At 39.6% G+C, this 19,199-nt stretch overlaps 1 protein-coding gene across 4 annotated transcripts in view; it reads left to right on the plus strand.

The window, feature by feature from the left end:
• The window catches only part of CTNNA3 (catenin alpha 3), a 407,897-nt gene that overhangs the window by 264,361 nt on the left and 124,337 nt on the right, over window positions 1–19,199 (plus strand). For all 4 annotated transcript variants that reach the window (XR_005626215.1, XM_039696239.1, XM_039696238.1 and 1 more), the window contains one exon: window positions 4,095–4,187. Coding sequence is in view for 3 of the 4 variants with exons in the window: in XM_039696239.1 (XP_039552173.1) it covers window positions 4,095–4,187 (93 nt within the window). In the remaining variant the exon portion in view is untranslated. The remainder of the gene's footprint in view (window positions 1–4,094; window positions 4,188–19,199) is intronic.

A 19,199-nucleotide genomic window follows, 5' to 3' on the forward strand; every position in this document is an offset into this window, starting at 1 on the left:
TGCAGTTGTGCTGTCTCCTTGATACGCAAGTCCCATGTAATGTATAAATCAAGGAGAGCAATACAATTTGTTGAATTATTTTTTTAACCGGGTGTATCTGCAATACCCAAATCTTACTCTTCAGCAATTTCTAGCCTGAAAAGTTGTTGGGTCACCATATTCTAAAGAGAGGAACCCCCTCCACAATACAGAAAGGTAGACCCTTGCCCAATAGTAAAAACACCAGTTAAAGTGCCTGTACAAAGTTGCTTAATAACTTAAAACCAGGAATAAAAGGAAATGTGTGTTGGCATATCTTCAGTGTACAGGTAATGGGCATCAAAAATGCACTCTTCAGTGCCTTCACAGTCTAAAAGTCCGTGCAGTTAATGAAATAGTTTATCTACTGCCGGTGCTGCACTTACATGCTCAGTTCAAAGTCTTATTTTCCCACTGCACCTTAATTAGTGTATTAATTGATGTTGCTAAACCTCATCAAGAATGGTTTGTTCCCTGTTTGTTATGTTTTCAAGGAAAAGCTGTGTAACTGCTTTTTTAGTGTCTTAAAAATGTTTGGAGAAAATTGTCGTTATTTTTTTTGGTAGAGTTCTGATTTCAATCAGACCAGCCCACAAGAAAGCTTTTTATTTGTCCTGACAAACTTTGCTCTTCAGAAGGACAATTATTTTCTGACTGAGAGCAATCTTGGATTTTCATTTTGCAGTTTTGTTTTTGAAGTTGCAGTGTACCTGTGTTTGAAGGCCCCTAGGGGAAGCTAGTTTCTTCCAGAGAATACAAAAGAAATGTGATGTATTTGTGTAGTTTATACTGCTTAGGGGAGAGACTGTGGTGTAATGAAGATTTCTCAGATTGCAAAAAACCTTTCGAGATGTGTGTGATACATGACAGTAAGGTCATGTAACACTAGGGCTTGAATTTTTCTTAGGGAGTATAGACATTTACTATTGCTGGAACAGCTTATCCTTCTTATTAGCAACATTACCTCCTCAAAAGAGACTTCAGGTGCACACATGCCCTTGCTCCTGCTTGGAAAAATTACACCCAGGAGTTTGCCTCCTTCCATGTGATTTGAATTATTGTGTTTTGGATTTGTGTTAAGAAGATCTCTTCAGGAACTGCTGAGGGAAGCACCAGCAGTGAGTGTGCTGATGGCTGAGGCTGTGTTAATGACTTCCAGGGATCTGAATTGTCTTTGGGTGGAAGAGTTGTGAGCCTCACCACTACTGCTGAGACTGACTGAAAGCCCTTTTACTTATGCATAAGATACACGTGGACAAGTGCTGCTTCAATGCCAGGAGAAGAAAATTCCACCCATTTTCTCATGGAAACAGAAGCCTTATTAACATGGATCAAAATGAAAGGCAAAGGTCTAAATCTGCTGCTGGCAATGCACTGTAGTATGAACTACAAATACACATCCAAAATATAGCATGTGTTTATTCCAAAGTAGCCAATACTACTTCATCCAACATAATAGATATTTTTAAGATACCTTTTCTAAATATTACAAACCTCTGTTTGTGTTGTAAAATGGCCTAACATAAAATTGTAGTGCTTATACCCTTGATTTGCTGCTTGTGCTTTGAGAATACTGTTCTTAATTGGCCCTCAACAAGGAATGCTTAGAGCTGAAGGATCAGGAGTGGAAGCATAAGATCATAAAGTTGTTCCTCTTTATATTAAAAAAGCCCTTATTGCTGTTGATGTCAAATAAAAAGGAATACTTGTGCATTAAGTGCTCCTTCCTGACCTGAGCACGCTTTGTCAGAGAAGAGCCACACTATTTTACCCTTCTAATCTCCCACATGACATCTAGTAACGCTCACAGAATTTGTCCCCAGATGCTGATCTGTTACATTGAGCCATTGGCACCTCTTGGTTTCAAGTTCATTCTCATATTTTGAATAGGGGGTTGGAGTATATGATCTCTGGAAACCTCTTTCATCCTAATTTATTATTCTGTGACTGTGACACAATTTGCATCAAGGATTGTATTTGTACTGATATGTTGGAGCCAGCGTAACTAGGAAACAGGATAAGAAGTTGCTGTAAACTCTATCTGCCTTGCTCATCAAGACAGGGACAAAACTGCTTAGAGCAGTTCCTCACTGATAAACACGAGCTCCATATCACACACATTTGTACTGGACTCCAAGAAATGAAAGTGAAGTTTTTCTTGAACCTGCCAAATGAATTTGAAAAACCTGAGGAATCTTATGGTAAAGAGAAAAAAAAAAAGTTGCTGAGAGTTTTTGTTCTGGTGGAATGGCTGGCATTGCCTTTTTGTTTTGCCCTTGAGATGTTACTGCTTTAGACATAGAAGAGTTCTTCAATCAACGATATTTGCACTGAGTCCTGTAGAGTGCTTCATTTTACATAGGTGGTGTAGGAAGGAAGTGTGAGTGGACATAGATTTAAATTAGGCATACACAAGCACCTCAGTGACTGGGGCAGAGGAATTAAAATACTGAAGCCAGTATGAATTAATTGTTGGGATCAGTAGTGAAAACCTCTGACCCGCGCTCCAAAGAAAAACAACTAATTTTTTTTGGTTGTTTTTTTGTATGGGTTGTATTGTGATGATATAAAGTAATCTGTGGGTAGTTTAAGCTGAAGAGTCAGGAAGGAAAGCATAGAATCAAACCCATTTTTTTCAGATACTGCATTAAAAAACCAACCTATGGCAGTTTACTTCAAATAAAAGAGAATACAGTGTCATTGCATTGATGAAAACTGGATTTCTTCAGTCTTAAACATTTTTTTAATGTGGAAAAGATAATATATCACATGGGTAGGGAGCCAGTTAATTGTATCGGAATGCCAGGGAAACTTGTACAAAGTATTTTTGTGTGGGCACAAAATGTGGAAGGCCATACATTCTAAATATCATCCCCTTCAGAAAGTGTTTCTTAATCTCTTCTGAATTTTCAATAGGAAAAGTAATTTATTTGTCTATGCACTGACTAATGCCTTTTAATTCCTTCTATCAATTAAATAAGAATAATAAAAGCCTTGGGTGTAGTAGATCATTCTTGAACTAGTAGTGGTGGTGTCCTAGAATGCTGATAAAGGAAGATTTGCTTTTATTTCATGGCAGCTGAACATAGAAGGTGTTGTATGAGTTTTGGGTAACTCCAAAATAACTGTGGCTGTCTGTGTTGATATTTGCAGCACTGCAGAGGTCTGGTTCTCAGGCAGTTTTTGGTCTGCATTAACATTAGAGAGGTTGTGGCAGTGCAGCTGCTTCAGGGAAGGCTGTGATGATTGACAAGTGTGGAGTCGTTTATAGAAGGACTCGATATTACTGCAGTAGGATAAAAAGATCTACTGGATCCCAGTGTCCCAGCCTCTCTTGTCTTCACCTTTGTCAAACCTGTCTCTTTCAGCCTGGTGATATTCATTTGCAGTGAGATACTTTTTCCTTCATCCATTAAACTTGTGGAGCATTGTGGAAGAGATTTTTACTTTAAAGGAAGCTGTATCTGTATGGTGTATGTTACAATAGAAGATAGATTTGTTGTTTCACAGATTTCAAGTTTCCATATATGTTATCACTGTTGGTTGCACTGTATATGCTGTATGATATGATCATTTCAGTGGAAAACCATACCACTAACTAAAAGAATAATTTGTTGATGGCTCAGGGCAGAAATTACTTTGTGTTTAATTACAACACATCAAGATAAATTTTATTTGAGCTTTAAGGTCTTAAAAGTAAGTTTAAAAGAACAGTGTAAAAGCTGATTATGGTTTGAAGGGCTCTGAAAAATTAAGGGGCAAGATCACAGGCAATCTGCTGAAACCTTAGGCTCTTTGAAATTTCCTCCTATTTTCTAAACACCACTCTGCAGCTGTTACCTGCTGAGCCTAAATTGGGGCGAGGTGGTAAGATTTCTCATCACTGTCACCTCTTTCCACAGCTCTTTTTCCCTCCTGCAGTGTTTCCCTGTTCAAAAACATTCTTTGACAAAATATTTCTCCCCCAAAAAATGAAGGCTTTCTAGCAAAGATGTTTTTTGGCAGGTCTGAAGTCTGAGCAGGAATACTTGCTTACAAGGCTGATTGCTAATTTAAGTTTGTCTGTTTTATTTAAGGTTGCCAATCTTGCTTGTTCGTTGTCAACAAATGAAGATGGAACGAAAATTGTCCAAATGGCAGCAAATCACATTGAGACTTTGTGCCCACAGGTAGGAGGTGTTCACTCATTCCCACTGTCACCATAGACTAGGGGGTTGCCACACAATGCAGATGTTTCCTTGTGTTCCTTTTGTCTGACTTCATATTCCATTTACACAGCTCAGCGTAGCAAATGGAGACCAAATGATAAATGCAAATACTTAGATAATCTGTTTTTTTGCTCAGTGGTTAACATAGAAATGGTTAATAGTCCTTATTGGTTAGGAGTTCTTAAAAACTGCAATTGCAAAAATGTGCTGCTCTGTTTCTGAAACACCCGATTGAATGAGCAATTGTAATGTGAAAAATTTGGGCTAATTTACTCTGAAATAGTTCCTATTTTGAACTTGTACTTGAAAGACGCACCACTTGATTTGGTTTTTGTGTAAGTGAACAGTAAAGTATCAATTCTTCTGATTATCACCAGTTTAAAAACTTGAACTTTCATCTTAAGGAAGTGAATGGAAAAAAAGCACAGATACACTTATTCTAAGATATTAAGTACCAAAAAATGTGTTCACTTTGTCATTCAGAGTTACAGAGTTATAAAACTTCAGCATAGATCTTTTGGAGCAAAGATTTTACTCATTCCTGTGAATCTGATCTGTGTTGCAGCCTTGAGGCTGCATAATTTCAAGATCATTAGTTTTTTGAAGAACACTGTAATTTACACAGTGGCATAAGTATTCTTACACTTTTGTGGTAATGTAGTTGAAATAAAAGTTGAAGAGCAAATATTAATATGTTCAATAGCGAGCTTGAGAAGTCCATTTTATGCCTGTTGAATAAATGCAAGTCTTAGAGAAATGAAAAATCTCTGTCAAGGAAGTGTGATGTTCTGAAAATGTCACAAATCAATGTTTTCTCTTGAATAATTCAGTTTCAATGTCTGTTTTTAAAACTTGAAGAGTTCTGTGTTTCAGATCACACTCATATGATTTAATGTGTTCCTGAATTTGTAAGAAGGCTTCTTCCAGCTTCTTTGTTTCTCCAGGGGTCAGGTGCACTTTTATAATGGATTATTATGCATCCCAATACAGCTTTTTAATTGAAATTGAAACCTCTATATCTAATACCAGAAACTCTTAAAATCTAATTTTGAATAAAATATTGATTTTTCTTCACAGCCATTTAAGTTTCTAGGCTTTTAATTTCCTGTACTAAAATGAAAGTTTCTTGGGTTTATTTCTTTATTTTTGTTTAACCTCAGGGTAAACTGGGGTGAATTAGTTGATGATTATAAATCTGACTAAAAAAAGAATGTGGAATACACAGAAGATTATATTACTATTAATGGTGTGTTCATTGTGCAGGATTTGCTGCTTTCTTAGATAAGGACCATGTCCTATGAAAGCAATTTGCATTTTACCTAAGTAAGAAATAGCAGATTAAGGCTCCTGCATTTTTTCAGTACACCAGATTATGCCATATCGTTCAAAAACATTCCATAGGGAAAATAATTATCTCAAGTTCCCTGTGAGGCATATCAGTTAGAGTTCAGAATGGGGAAATTCACATGCAGAACTCCTCAATGCTCTTAAATCTTCAGAGTGAAAAGAAATGTATTTTATGTGCTTTACAAAATATTTATTGAAGGAAAGCATGGAATGAATTGAAATCTGATATAGTAGAAATAAGTGACCTCCCCACCCCAAATGCCCCAAAAAGTACCAAGCAAAAAACCCCCTAGCACTTGTAGAAAACACCTTGGAGTTTTGCAGATTTGACAGCACAGAGGAAAAGGCAGCTACAGAATTGCAAACCCTGGAGGAAAGCCTTTTGGCTTTTGTTACGTTAATCATACATCATCCATCTCATCTACTGTAGGTAAAATGTAGAGGGTTGATTTGGAAGCCTTGTTGCTGTGGAGTAAGGAAGACACAGACCCACCAGGAGGCTGGTTTGCACAGCTTCCACCTTGCTTTGGGGTCTCTCTTTTATACACTGCTCTGACACACACAGACCAGATTGGTCAGTTAATCAGTGCATTTCACCTGACTGGCTGGTCAACAAACACCTTCCTTATAAACAGTCTTTGAGGCAAACAGAGAGTAGGAAAGCAACACCTGCAGGTTGTGTATAATACTAAGCCATCATTGTTTATCTTCAACTCCCTAAAGTCTCACAAGCCAATTCTGGAAAAACTTGTCTGGTTTTCTCACTCTCTGACCAGGCTGTCACATCCACAAACCCTCTTTTTCTTTCTTTTGTCAACTGAAATTATTAGCAAATATTTTGAATGTTCAACAAATGAAATAAGCTGGATATTTATATTGCAGCCAATGCAAAACACATAATGATCCTGGAATGTTATGACTGTTTAATGAGAGATTAATTTAGTGTTAAATCAGTAATAATAGAAAAGAAAATTAATAGCTGATTGCGTATAATTTGATGTAGAATTATTTCTGTTCATACAACGCACTTTTGGATGGGAGAATTGGGTGTTGTCAGGTAAGATCTCCAGTTTCACTTGTATTGGGAATGCATGTTACTGTCCTGGTTCTGCCAGCAGAATCTTGACTTCAGCTGAGTGCATGGGAAAGAAAGGGAAAAGAAAGAACCAACAGAAGCAAACAAGCTTTTTTTTTTAAAAGCAAGGCTATAAATCTGTAGAGCTGTTTTGCTAATACCCATTGTGGATTTGTTGCTGTTGTGCTTCAGTTCAGTGGTGTGTTTGGGGAAGACTGTGGTTGCTCTAGCAGTCCTCTGGGATACCTGGTAATAATGATAAACCTGTTAACATCGAGAGGGAGAACTATCCTGTGGGAAACCAAAGATGAGCAGATGAGAATCTGGTCTCTCTATCTAAATTCTTCATAGGTTTTTACATCTTTATGGTCTAATCAGCTTTCAAATCCCGAGCTGCTGCTTTTGAGAAGAATGTCCTTGAGCCTAAAGGTGGTACAGTTGTGTCAATGTAGAGACCAGAGGTGGGTGGTCTTAAGGCAACAGCTAAGATGATCTTTAATGTGTCAGAGGGCTCTGCCTAGAGCCTTTTTTTTAGCATAAAGATCCCTGGAGAGTTGTAAGGAGCAGGGGGTTTGGGGTATTTTAGAAGAGCTGTATCTGAAACAGTGAATTTTAGGGTCACTTCCTATGAAAGAAAGCTCTCACTGGAGCTTGCTGCGAGTTACCAGAGTGGTACAGAGTAATTACTGGAACATCATGAAAGGAAGGAAAATGCAAGAAAAACACACAAATGTTCATGGTTTAGCTTAATCTTCAGATGGTGATAAAAATTTTTTGAAAGCCATTTGATCCCATGGAAAATTTTATCACATGTTTTAAAGAAGAGGTGTAAGCATTGGTATAAGCAGGATCTTAGTATTTTGGTGAGCTCCGTTTTTCTCTGAAGTATTGAGAGATAGATAGAAACCATCTGGTTATAAACTGAGGTGAGAAGCAATTCTATGTAACTAATGAAAAGTGTGTAACACTTGGCACAGTTGTGAAGGATTCAGCTGTGATTTTGAATGCTATCTTTTCTTGTTGCTTAGAACTTAATATGCTGCTAGTAGCTTTTAATACTGCCTGCTATATGATAAACCAGTATGTAGCAGTGTGGTGTTTAGATGGTGGATGCTGTTATCTAATTCCCAGTGAGCATCTCCTGTGGAAAAGCTGCTTGGGTGAGCATTCAGGCAAGGCAGTCAAGTCCTCACACCACACTCAGCAGGGCTAGCTCAGCCAAGAGAGGCAGAAGGGCCTTTATATGGTCAGTTCAGTGAGCTTTATTGCAGCACCCCAAAAGCAAACCAAACACAAACACTGGCTGTGCGCAAGGTTAAGTATGAGGTCAGTGGCCAAGGCTCTGAGGGCATGGGGGTGGTGCAAAGGGCATTGCAGGGAAGATGGGGCCAGCCACCAGGGATACCAGAACCAATGAGGAAACAGGGAAACCACAAGAATTAGGAACATATGGGGAATGAAACCTGAGGTGGATCAGTGTTGTGAGGCCCATGGGGAAGTCTCTCTCAGCCTCGGTGGAGACTCTATGGTATATTCTTCCAGGGCAAGGCCCTGGGGATTTCCCTGTGGGGTTCAAAGGATTCCACACCAGTAAACATAGAAGGTGATTTTTTTGGCTCTGGTGGTTTGGTAAATAAATCACTGTGGCAGTTCAGGTAACATGGAGAGAGGTATTAGTGTAAGGAAGATGCTGAGCTGATCAGTGGGAATATATTTATACACATCATGTTTACAGACCATTGAAATACTGATCTGACAGCTGTCTTGAACATTTTGTATTTGGCTTGTCCAGCATAATTCATCTGTTTCTTCAATGCAAACATGACAGTCTGGAACTGACTGCTGTATTTTGGTATTATAGAGCTATTTCTCTATTGACACACGTGTACCTGCAGTGAAAAGGGCAAAAACCACCAAGCTTTGCAAGAAACCAGCCCCTGCAGCCTCCCTTTCTTTGAATTCTAATGATTTCAGCACTGTTGTAGTGATGCTTTCTTTCCTGTCTTCCTAACAGAGAGTATTAAGCCTGTCATGTGTCTTTCAGGATCATGTGAAATCATCTTCATTTATCATTTAATTCATAAATATCACAGAACCAAGAGCTGAGGGATTTAGGGGTTTTTGGATAATGTGTGTGTGTGTGTCTGCAGTGCAGAAGGGATCCAGGGAAAGTATCTCCGTTCCAGTCCAGCAGCCACTTGCATTCTCTGCTCTCCCAAGTACAGCGATGACCTCCAGTTTGGTGCAAATTGTCATGGAAGCCTTCAGCAGCCCAACAGTGACAGCTCTGTGTCCCACACACAAAAATCCAAGTTGAGAAGCTCTATTTCCCAAGCAAGGCTTGTGTGTTCTCTGCTTGCTTTCTTAGAAAATGATTGTGACTTTGTCATGCTTTATAAATTTTGATAAAACTTTCATATGAATGTCCTATAATTTTTTTCTCAAAATTAAATATTGTGTTTTTCTGTTACAAAAATGGATGGAGGAATTCAGCTCTTCCTTTGAGAAGAGCTAAATAATTCTTTCCATGGATTTACACCTAAATTGTCTTGCCTTTTTTTGTTGATACAGACAAATGGATATTATTTCCTTCTGTGTAATTTTCTAGGAAGTAGGTAATAGCAAACATGAAAATTCTTGCTCACAAAAATGAGACTTGATAGCTAATCAGTGGGCAAGATCTTTTGATGTGCTGTATTTTTCAGGTATTGGAGTTCAAGTACATATTTTATGATGCTGTGGATTTTTGAAGCTAGCAGTTCGCATTTCCTGTATATTTACTCTTTCATGAGAAAGAAATTAATCATCCATTTTGTAATTTGCTCTGGCACATTAGCTAGTGGGGAACATTGAAGATTTTTTTGTTAGCCTCATAAAGACTCTTCACCAACATCACTTTAACCACAGTTTCATCTTCTTGCTTGAACCATCTTTGTGGCAACTCCTTTTATCTGTATCAATACAATTTCCTTCAGATACAGAGCAGAAGTAATGGGGGAGAACATGGTAAATCAGTGAGTTCTCTACCATCTGCTTTAAAAGACAGACAGCAGATGTTAGTAGCCAACAGTATCAGACTTCTTAGGTGTAATCTCCAGCCTTTCAGTGGAGAATTTAATTAAAAGTATGTATTGTGCCTTTGTAATACTATTTCTGAAAGGAAAGTTAGTCTGGTGAAATGATGGTTTTCATGTGTGTTTTCACCATGTTGCAAAGTTCACGCACAACACTGCTGAAGATGATTTCTTCATTAACCTTGGTATTTATGGTAGACTTCTTGAGCACTCCTATGTTTAGTTCCTTCTCATGCGTCCTGGTTCCACAGCCACTTGGTCTGGTTTACAGCATCAGTGCTGCAGGAGACTTTCCTCTGTCCCTGCTCCCGAGCCCTCACTTCTGCCCCTTCCCTCATGAGTAGCAGTAGCAGTCACATCGCTGCTCAGCAGTCTGGGTTGGGAAACTGCTGGGAATCCACCTGGGAAGCAGGAAGGTTGAGTTTTCCTTCAGGTCAGCTGCCCTGTGTAGTTTGCTGTGTGGATGCCTGAACTCGAGGGAAGGGAGTGAGGAAGCCCAGAGGAGGAGCAGTCGATGCTTTTGGTGGCACTGCAGACTCAGTGACTCACCCAGCTGGAGCTGGCAGTGGCACAGCTTTGGTGACAGAAGGCAGTGTCCAGGATTGCTGGAGAGCTGTTGTTGCTGGCTCCCAGGAGGCATTGTGTGGAAGAAGCTGTCAGTGTAGTCCTCAGTGGAAGCAGTGCTGTGTGACCCTGCTTGGATGGATGGAGCCTGTACCACCAGAGGAGTGCAGTGCTCATGGGAAGGGCAGGCTGCACTAAACAAACATGTACAAAGCCAGATGTCTGGCTGTGACAAAGACTGCAAGTGATACAAGGAAAAATCTTTCCTGTATGCCCTAGCATAATGTACTGACACTAGTATTTGCAGGACATTGTCTTATTCTGTTTATGGAAATTAAGGTTTGTCATTTTCAAAACCTTATAGCAAGCTTATTGGGATACTGTGAATCCTAAAGCTGTGGAACACCAACATGTGTTGGAAGGCACAGTACTTTATGCTTCTGTACAGATAGATGTTTGTTTTGGCTTGAACTTCTCCAATAAACAGTTTGAAGGGGGGAACCTCCCCCCCACTGTTACTCTTAGGTTCCCCTGAAAGTCTCATGCTGGCTGAGACTGCTTGGCTCGCTTACGATAGTACTTGGAGACAGAATAATTAACTAGAAAATGCCTTGAGGTTGTTTTCAGTCTTAACTTTCATCTTCTAACATCTGTTGTGTTAGGCTAGAATCCTCAAAAAATTCTCACTTTGTAATATTAAACAAAAATACAAATCCTGAGTAGCCTCAGTAGCAATACAGAAGCTGTCCTGTTTTATCCTTCTTGCCTCACCTGCAGTCAGTGTACATAAGACACGAGACTGAGATTTTAAAGTTGCTAGAGGGCATTTGCTATATTGCACCACAGTGCTATGAATGCTTTGTAAACAATTTGTTTCTCCCTTTGCCTTTAAAACTTGAAAGTATTTTTCCTAGAAAGGTTTGTTGGTTTTTTTTTTTTTATGTCCTCAACTTCATCCTTTTTTTCTGGATTTAGAAGTTAGAGATGCTACATTTCGTTGGTGACAATCCTACAGCAAAATGCTAGGAAGGAAAAGAATGGCAAAAAAGTATCATTATTAGAGACTTCTTGTGGTAAAGAACCTATTGAGTCTGGGGAGCAGGGTAGGAAGGCTTAGAGTAGTACAAGACAACAAAATAATACCACTGTTAAGAGATGGAGTCTTACATGGTTTTTGGAAGAGAGGGATGGGCAGCAATAAAGAGCCAAAAATGTAAATGGCTGTAGCATGCAGTAATAGAGACGTGCAAATTGCACAGGCTGACAAGGGAATTCATTGCTCTTGTTGAAGCAAGGAGCTAAAATCACTAATCCATGAATCCATCTGACATGGCTTTTTTTGGGGCATTGTGCATCTCTGTTAGCAGCTTTACATCTAACCTGGAGATGTTTCCCTGCTGGAATACTGGCAGTGTGATGGGGATTCTTGTGTGTGCTCAGCACCCTGCAGTCACCTGGGGATATAGATGAGGAACAGATGGAAGCACTTAGTCTGGCAAGCACTTAGGGAAGTGGGTGAGGTATACATGAGTCTGGTGTAGCTGCACTGGTGACAGGAAGGGCTGTGTGTTCCACGTTCTTGTGTGTGCCTCTGTGTCCCAGGAGCTGCAGCTGCTGAACAAGCTTTCTGGAGATTTCTGCTGCCTTCTGCATCAGCTTGAAATCTAAGGCACAACCATTTATTTTTATTCGCTGCACACTGTTCCTTTGCCCTTTGTGCAGGGTCAGACTTCAGTGATGTGGGAAGTTCTGGCACAGCTCTGAGGGAGGGTGTTAAAGGAATCATGGATGTGGTCCTGCCTGGGCCAGACTGATCCCCAGCACTCCCTTCCAGCTGCTATCATTCCATCAGTCTGTGGAGTATCTGACCTGCAGAAGGGTGAAAGGGCAACTCCTACAAATGCTGATTGATTCATGTCTCTGAGCTTCCAGGATTTTAAAAAGAGTTTTTAAATGGTTTTATAGGACTGTAATCAAATTCAAGACAATGGATGACTACCTTTCTTGTGTTTTCATGATTTTTGAGTGCAAACTACAATGCTGTAATGTCATTAAATGTGGCAGAGTGATCTGCAAGGGGATTTTCTGTGTTTCATTTTGCATTCATATTTGCAAAAATACCTAGCAATTTGCCTGCTTTACTAAATTCCTAATTAAAAGTAATTAGGAAAAGTCACAGCAGCTTTGAAAGTAATAAAAGTAGCAAGTACAGCAGCAGTTTGTTTCCTTCCTGTATCTCTTAGATGATCGTGCAATATTGTTATCAAGGAGGCAGAGCCTTAATTTGCTAGTCTGAGTTAGAAAAGCTTTGTTTTACATCATAAAGCTTTTGCTACTATTGCAAACAGAGTCATTTCAGGTGTTGTTTACCAAGCTCATTCTCCCTCAGTATATCTTTACGTGATGAATTGATGGGAATTAAATTTCAGTTTTCAGATAAGGTCATGCCATTATGTGTATCATGGGATTGTAGTATTTTCAAGACTATGCTTAGGGTTTTGTAGGCTACACAGGCAACTTGATGCATGCTTGTAGATAGTTTTGCATTTGTTAAGACCTCTGTAATAGTCTTTAGTGGTGTTGGTTTTCACATTTTATTTTGCACGTGCTGGTATTGACATCCTAGCAGGAAAAGGTGTGGACAATATGTTTGGCTAGGATGCCATAACCTGACTCTGGATTTCAACTGTCCCTTTCTGTAACTTCCTCAAATATTGAACTGTTATCCCATGTAGCTTCTGATACCCAGGAACTGAAATGAGACCTGGCTAACCAGGTCTCACCACCTGGATGCTGGTTGTTGTCCTGTGCAGGAGCATTTGCTCTGATAGACCTCTGACAGTAAGGAGATGTACAGTAGAGAGTGTTCTGACCACATGGCTATAAGAAGAACATCAGAGCAAGCACATGTGACATTGGGTGTAAAACCAGTGATGGAGCCCTGTTCTCCTGGGGTTGGCTGAATGTGTGCCTAAAGATGGGAATTCCTTGTTTTCCTTTGCTTGCATGCATGGCTTCAAGTGTGGTTCTTAATTGCTGGCTGTGGTTATACCAACAGTACTGAATGGTCTTGCTTAATGCAAGCAGGCTCTTCCCCTTGCTGGTCCTGCTGTAAGTGAAGACAAACACATCACCTGTGTGTTGTTCTGGCACTAATCCTGCTAGAGGAAGAACATCATCTGCATGGGCTCTCGGCTTATTTGTCTGTTCACAGTTGTGTTGTGTCAAACTGGGAGAGAGTGTAGGTGTAGAAGAAGGGATTACAAGTGACCTCACCCCTGACAAGTCACAGCTGTACTAATTACCAAAGAAGAAGAGCAGCCTTGCCCTTGATGGATCGCAGCTGTGACTAAAAAAAATAAAATTTAAGTGTAATAAAAGGAGTGGATTGGCTGGTCAGGGAGAGCCTGGAGGAAGAGTGTCTAGTGGAAGTAGACCTTGAGGAGGCAGAGAAGCCCTGAGGAAGAAGGAGCAACTCAGGGAAACACAAAGGAGAATGAAACAAGGAAGAGAGCTGCTGCAAAAGATCTCCTGTGAGGTCAGTCTGGTCTGATAGACTTAGAGCCTGCTGTTGGAGCCTGCAGTCATAGTGGAGCTAGGTAAAAACCTGCAGTTAGAGGCAACAGGGAAATACTCCTGGCAGTCACATTCCAACAGGAAATAGCGAGCAGTCTGAGTCTGTCAGAAAAGCCAACAGCAGAAGTTTGCTGTAGTCACAGTCAGGATGGCTAAGCTGTAAAGAAGAATAAACCAGGACCCTTTTCACATTATTAAATGAGTCTGTGTCTTGGCTCATTTCTACTCCTAACAAGAGGTCTGCACAGCAGGAGAGAGGAGCAGCCCAGGATGTTAGTAGCCTGCAGCAAGGAAAGCCTTAGCAAGGTCCTTGAAGCCTGAATTGGGGGGCCAGGAGCAAGGAATGAGGCCTTGGGAGGACAGCAGAAACCTCCAGGACCTCAAAGGGCATGACAGTGTTTGCTGCTGCTTACATTTCTGACTGTGGCAGTTACAGGTGAAAAACTGGAGTTTGTCTGACTGTGTCAGGGACATGGAATATACCTGAGGATGCCTGTGCATCTCGCTTTTTTACCACACTATTTCTACCTGTTCTCTCCAGAGGCACATTATAGATTTTCATCTTCCATGTCTCTGTGTAACTCTCCTATATCTTTCTGCTCTCTGTCTGTTCAGTAACTTCTTTTTGTGTGAGGCTGAAAGCTTGCTGTTGGCTTCAGCTCTTTGTTTCTTCAGCTCAGACCATACCATAGCTTATAGATGTTATAGGAAATGAAGGGAATTGGCATTTAAATAATGACTAAAGAGGAGTTTTGTTTGTAGTGGTGATGGTTTTGTTAGAAATCCTAAGAGGGAAGGAAGAACTAATTAATTCTAATGTAGTAGGTTGTTTGTGTTTTCCTGTTGCTGTTTTGGTTGGGATTTTCTATAATGTACTTCAAAATGTACATGAAGCAATAGCTGTGTTATACATGTTGAGCTTTACTGATGTCCTTCCCCCTCTCCCCCAGTTTATAAATGTAATCCATATGTGTGTTCCTCTTACCAAATATTCAAGGACTGTAACTGTAGTGTAGTTACAGTGCAATTGTTCTAGTTTCATTACAGTGTTATTTAATCTCTCTCAAATTTGGTACAGGAATAAATAGTCCATAAGGACCTTTCTGTTTTATATGCATTACATTATAAATTGGACTAAAGATTTACTTGGGTATAACATCCAATAAACAGAAGGTTAATGACAGAAGCTTCTGTTTTATACTGTAATTTTAGTATGCAGCTAATTTGATTGATAATTATGGGTGTTGTATTTAGATGCAGGGGCTTTTTATGTTGAATACCTTTTGAGATCAAGTCCTTAGACTGTGTAATTCCCTGGAGAGTTTTCTTCCTGCCTGCATGTGCTGGAAAGCTGTGCCATAGCTGTGGGAGTGTGATGTGTGCTGGTGCCTGCATGGCTTGTCCCAGTTTGATCAGCAAACCCAACTATGCCCAGTGGGAAGAAGTTTAGTCCCAAAGTAGTTGGTACTGCTGGTGTGCTTTGATAGAGCATTTACACAGCCTAAGAAAACGTAGAAAAGGTTTACATCTCTAAAACATGAAGAGACTTGGAACACTGTTCTCATTTGAAAGCAAAACCAGTGAGAGACTCCAAGTCAGAAATGCAATTTATTAGGAAAAGGGAAAAAAACCAATACATGCAATAACAATAGAAAACACCACTGACAGAGTCAGAATACAACTTGACACTCTGCTATTTAGGGTGGTGGTAGCAGTCCAGATGAAACAGTCTTGTTGAAGGGGTGATCCTATAGAAACAATTTGGTAGCTCTTGTCCTCTGGAAAACTAGTGGGTAAGAGTGGCCATTCCTCTGGGAATCCTGTGGAAAGACTGCTTATTGTGTCCCAAAACCCAGATTATATCCAGGTGGGGATGCTTAGCTCCTCCCCCATGGGCAGAGCATCTCACAGTGGGCTGATATCATTCTGCCTCATGCTGTGGGTCCTTGATTAGCCATTAAACAGAAATGGCTCTGGGAGGGAGTTATCTCTGAGTCATGTGGCAAGACATTGATGGGCCCATTAACAGGAGATAAGGAAGAAACAATGCCCCTCCTGCTTTCAGCAGCTCCTGAGGATGGGAATAGAATACATCTTTATATTGTAACCTAGGACAAACACAAAGGTAAATACATTTATAGTGAACTGTAGGTAGCTGAACTCCAGATCTGGATGAAACACTCTTAAAGATAAGACTTCCACAATGTTTTGTATTATTATTTTGTACTCAAAATCATTGTAAGCAGAACTCAGATTTATTTTTTTTTTTTAGTTTTCTTCTTATGTGTATCAGTAAGTCTTGAGGATTATTTTAACCTTCCATTTTAAGAATATGCTTATCCTGAAATCAAGATTTTGAGAATGCATTGCTCAAGGCTTGATAAACTTGGGTGGAATGTTCTGTGGCTTTCTGAGCAGAATCTAACTGTGGCTATAAGAAAGTAATTGTTTCATTAGAGCATTCAAACTTAGCTAAAATTAAAGTTATTGCCCAGCATTACAATTTTCTGGATCCTAGGTGAGATCCTGGATAATGGGTGTATAGCTAATACAAAAAATACAGTTTGAGGAACAATGGTTTTTTTATTGAGTCAAAAAAATGCACTTTTTGTACTTGAAATAAACTAGCGTATTTGTACAATCCACCCCCATACCTTTGAATATTGTATCCAAAACATTCCCTGGGTCACTTACAGACACTGTATTCAAAAAGGCAGAAATACGAATGTTTATTCTCCATACTTGAGTTTCAGTACTGCAAAATAAAGTGAAAGTAGCTGAAATTATGGTTCCATGGAAATCAGATACCTGAAATCTGACCTGCAAAAAAAGCCCAATGTATTTGGGGATCTGCTGTCTGCTGCACTTGTCAGGTCAAGTGAAGTAAGTTCTGGAAGGAAAGTGCTGTTGGCTGCACTTAAGAATCAGTCTGTAAGTGTTCAGCCTATTCTGATGTCTGTCTCCAAAAAATAGAGTGACTATCCACCCAAACGTGAATACTGAATATTTAACTGCATTGTCAGTTCTTTTGTGCTTTTGTGACATTTTAAACTAAAATAATGGAAATGTTTGTTTTGTTAAAGATAACTTTGTGTGCCTTTTCTGTAGAAGGGTTTCAAATTCATTCAGAAATGTGCATGTAGTTCCTAAGTAAAGCCAAAACACAGATGTGTACAGGGGTAGGAAGAGCTTTAGAGGACTCCTTGGTGTGTGTGGGTTTGGTTTTGTTCCTGAGGAGTGCATCATGCCTCTCAGCAGGGCTAGACTATATTGGAAGGTTTGCTTTTGAGTGAAATGACACTATTTGTTTTCATAAAATACAAAAATCTTATCCCAGTGTAATAACTATTTCTGTATATTACTGACTGCCACTGCCAAGACACCAGGCAACAAAACTGTGCAGAATTTTGTCTTAATTTCTTGCCTAGTGTATCAGATCAATAATGTTTGTAGAATTGCTGGGTTACCCCCTTGCCCACAGTTCTGTTTGTTCTTGAGGGATTGCTTTATCTGTGTGCTCTTAATTTAGTCACAAGTTCCTTGGCCAGTAGCTTTTAATAACCATGTAGACGTTTAATCTTCCTTTAATTGTTGGTATCAAGAAGGCTTTTGCTAGATTTTAAGGTGAGGTAATGTAACTCTTTGTTCACTGAGGTTTTTTGCAGAACTTCAAGTTGCCTCATATTCTCAGAACAACTCATTTATAACTCATATATAACTTATCAAACTTATTACCAAATGTAGTCAAGTATGTTCAGTGTTAAACCACATGCCTTGAGTGATAGCCCTCCTTCCTGCTTTTTAAATTGTGGGAAAGAAGAAAGAATCTTAGTAAGTTCTTTAAATACTAGTTCTGCTAAAGTAGAGGTTGCAAATAGGGCTTTGAAATTTTAACTTGGGTCATAATTTGTCTTACTTGTTTCCACCACCGCATTTAGTATTTTAGGGATTGCTGAGTTCTTATTGTGTCATTGTTTCTTGTTGGATTTTTGATTCTCTCTCTGAAGCAGTAGGTGTCTTAATCTTGAACATAATGTGAAACTTTATGGTCATGTACTGCCTGTACACTTACCTCCCCATAACTATCAGGACTAGATAATGCTGCTGAGGTAGCATTTTCCGGGATGTTGTGAGGAGAGGAGTGGGCTGTGGATGGAAATTCTCCAGTGTTCAGAAATGGATGAAAGCTTCTTGTGGAAGTACAATCTTGCTTTATTTTCACATGTCACTTTTGATAAAATGATTAAATAATCTCCCTTTACTCTGCATCTACTTTCAGCTGGGGTTTTTGAATTTACTAAACAATTCAAGTCAGTTTTATTAACAAATATAGCCAGTAATTTATTTATTCTTGGAATGCACTTAGCCCTTGGGTAGACTGTGTCTGTATTGTCTAGAGCTTTTATCAACACGACCTCAATTTTATTTATTTATATTGACTGAAATGCATTTTATTATTAAATATATTGTATACAAGATATTCAGCTTTTGAAACTTTAAATTGTTATGGGTTTTTCATATCTGTGTTACTGCAATTGCTTAATAGGCCAGATGCCAAAGCAACAGTGCCATATATCCTTGCACCTTTTTACCATTATAGTGGGGGTTTTTGCTTCCAAGTTTGTTTTTTTAACTTAATAGTAAATAGATACTTTCTTTCAGAGCTTGGGTGTATCTGGATATTTAAGCTCCCCCACTGTGTTAAGAGAAATGCAAGGCACAGCTTGAAAGAAGTTCCCCACGATTTTGTGTTAAACGAGCAAAAATAGCAGAGTGCCAGCATGTTCCTGTGGTTTCTTTAGTACAACCATTGCATCCTAGTAGTGACCTAGCAAATCTTGTCATGGTGTTCCTTGCATTGTTTACGTTTCTGTTACCTTTCCTAGATTGCCCTGGGGAAGAGTGTCACTCTTGCCCCAGAAGGCGTTGATGTCAGTATTTGTCACAGAGTTACTCTGTAACTGCATTTCAGAACAACAGTAGTTCAGGTTGGAAGGGACCTTAGGATGTCTACACCTTTTTGCTCATAGCTGTTTGTTTCAATGCTCAGTTTCAAACTGAACTCTGACCTTTCTCTAAACTTTGACTGCTCAAGTGTTGAAAGTCCAAGGGCAGAGAGTGCACAAACTGCTTGGGCAACTTGTTCCACAGCTTGACTAACCTTGGTGTGAAATTGCTCCTGTGCCATCTCTCATCAGCTCCTCCCTCTGTCAGATTGCTGTCAGAATACCCTTCTACCATGCATGGCTGTGAAGAGCCTGTCTGTGCTGGTTTTGTCATTTCCTGTGTGTTCAAGGGCTGCTCTTGGGGCCCTCTGAAGCTGCCTTTTCCTCAGGC

The sequence above is a fragment of the Passer montanus genome, unplaced genomic scaffold, assembly GCF_014805655.1.
Source record: "Passer montanus isolate IOZ18808 unplaced genomic scaffold, ASM1480565v1 scaffold96, whole genome shotgun sequence".
NCBI classification, from domain to species: Eukaryota; Metazoa; Chordata; class Aves; order Passeriformes; family Passeridae; genus Passer; species Passer montanus.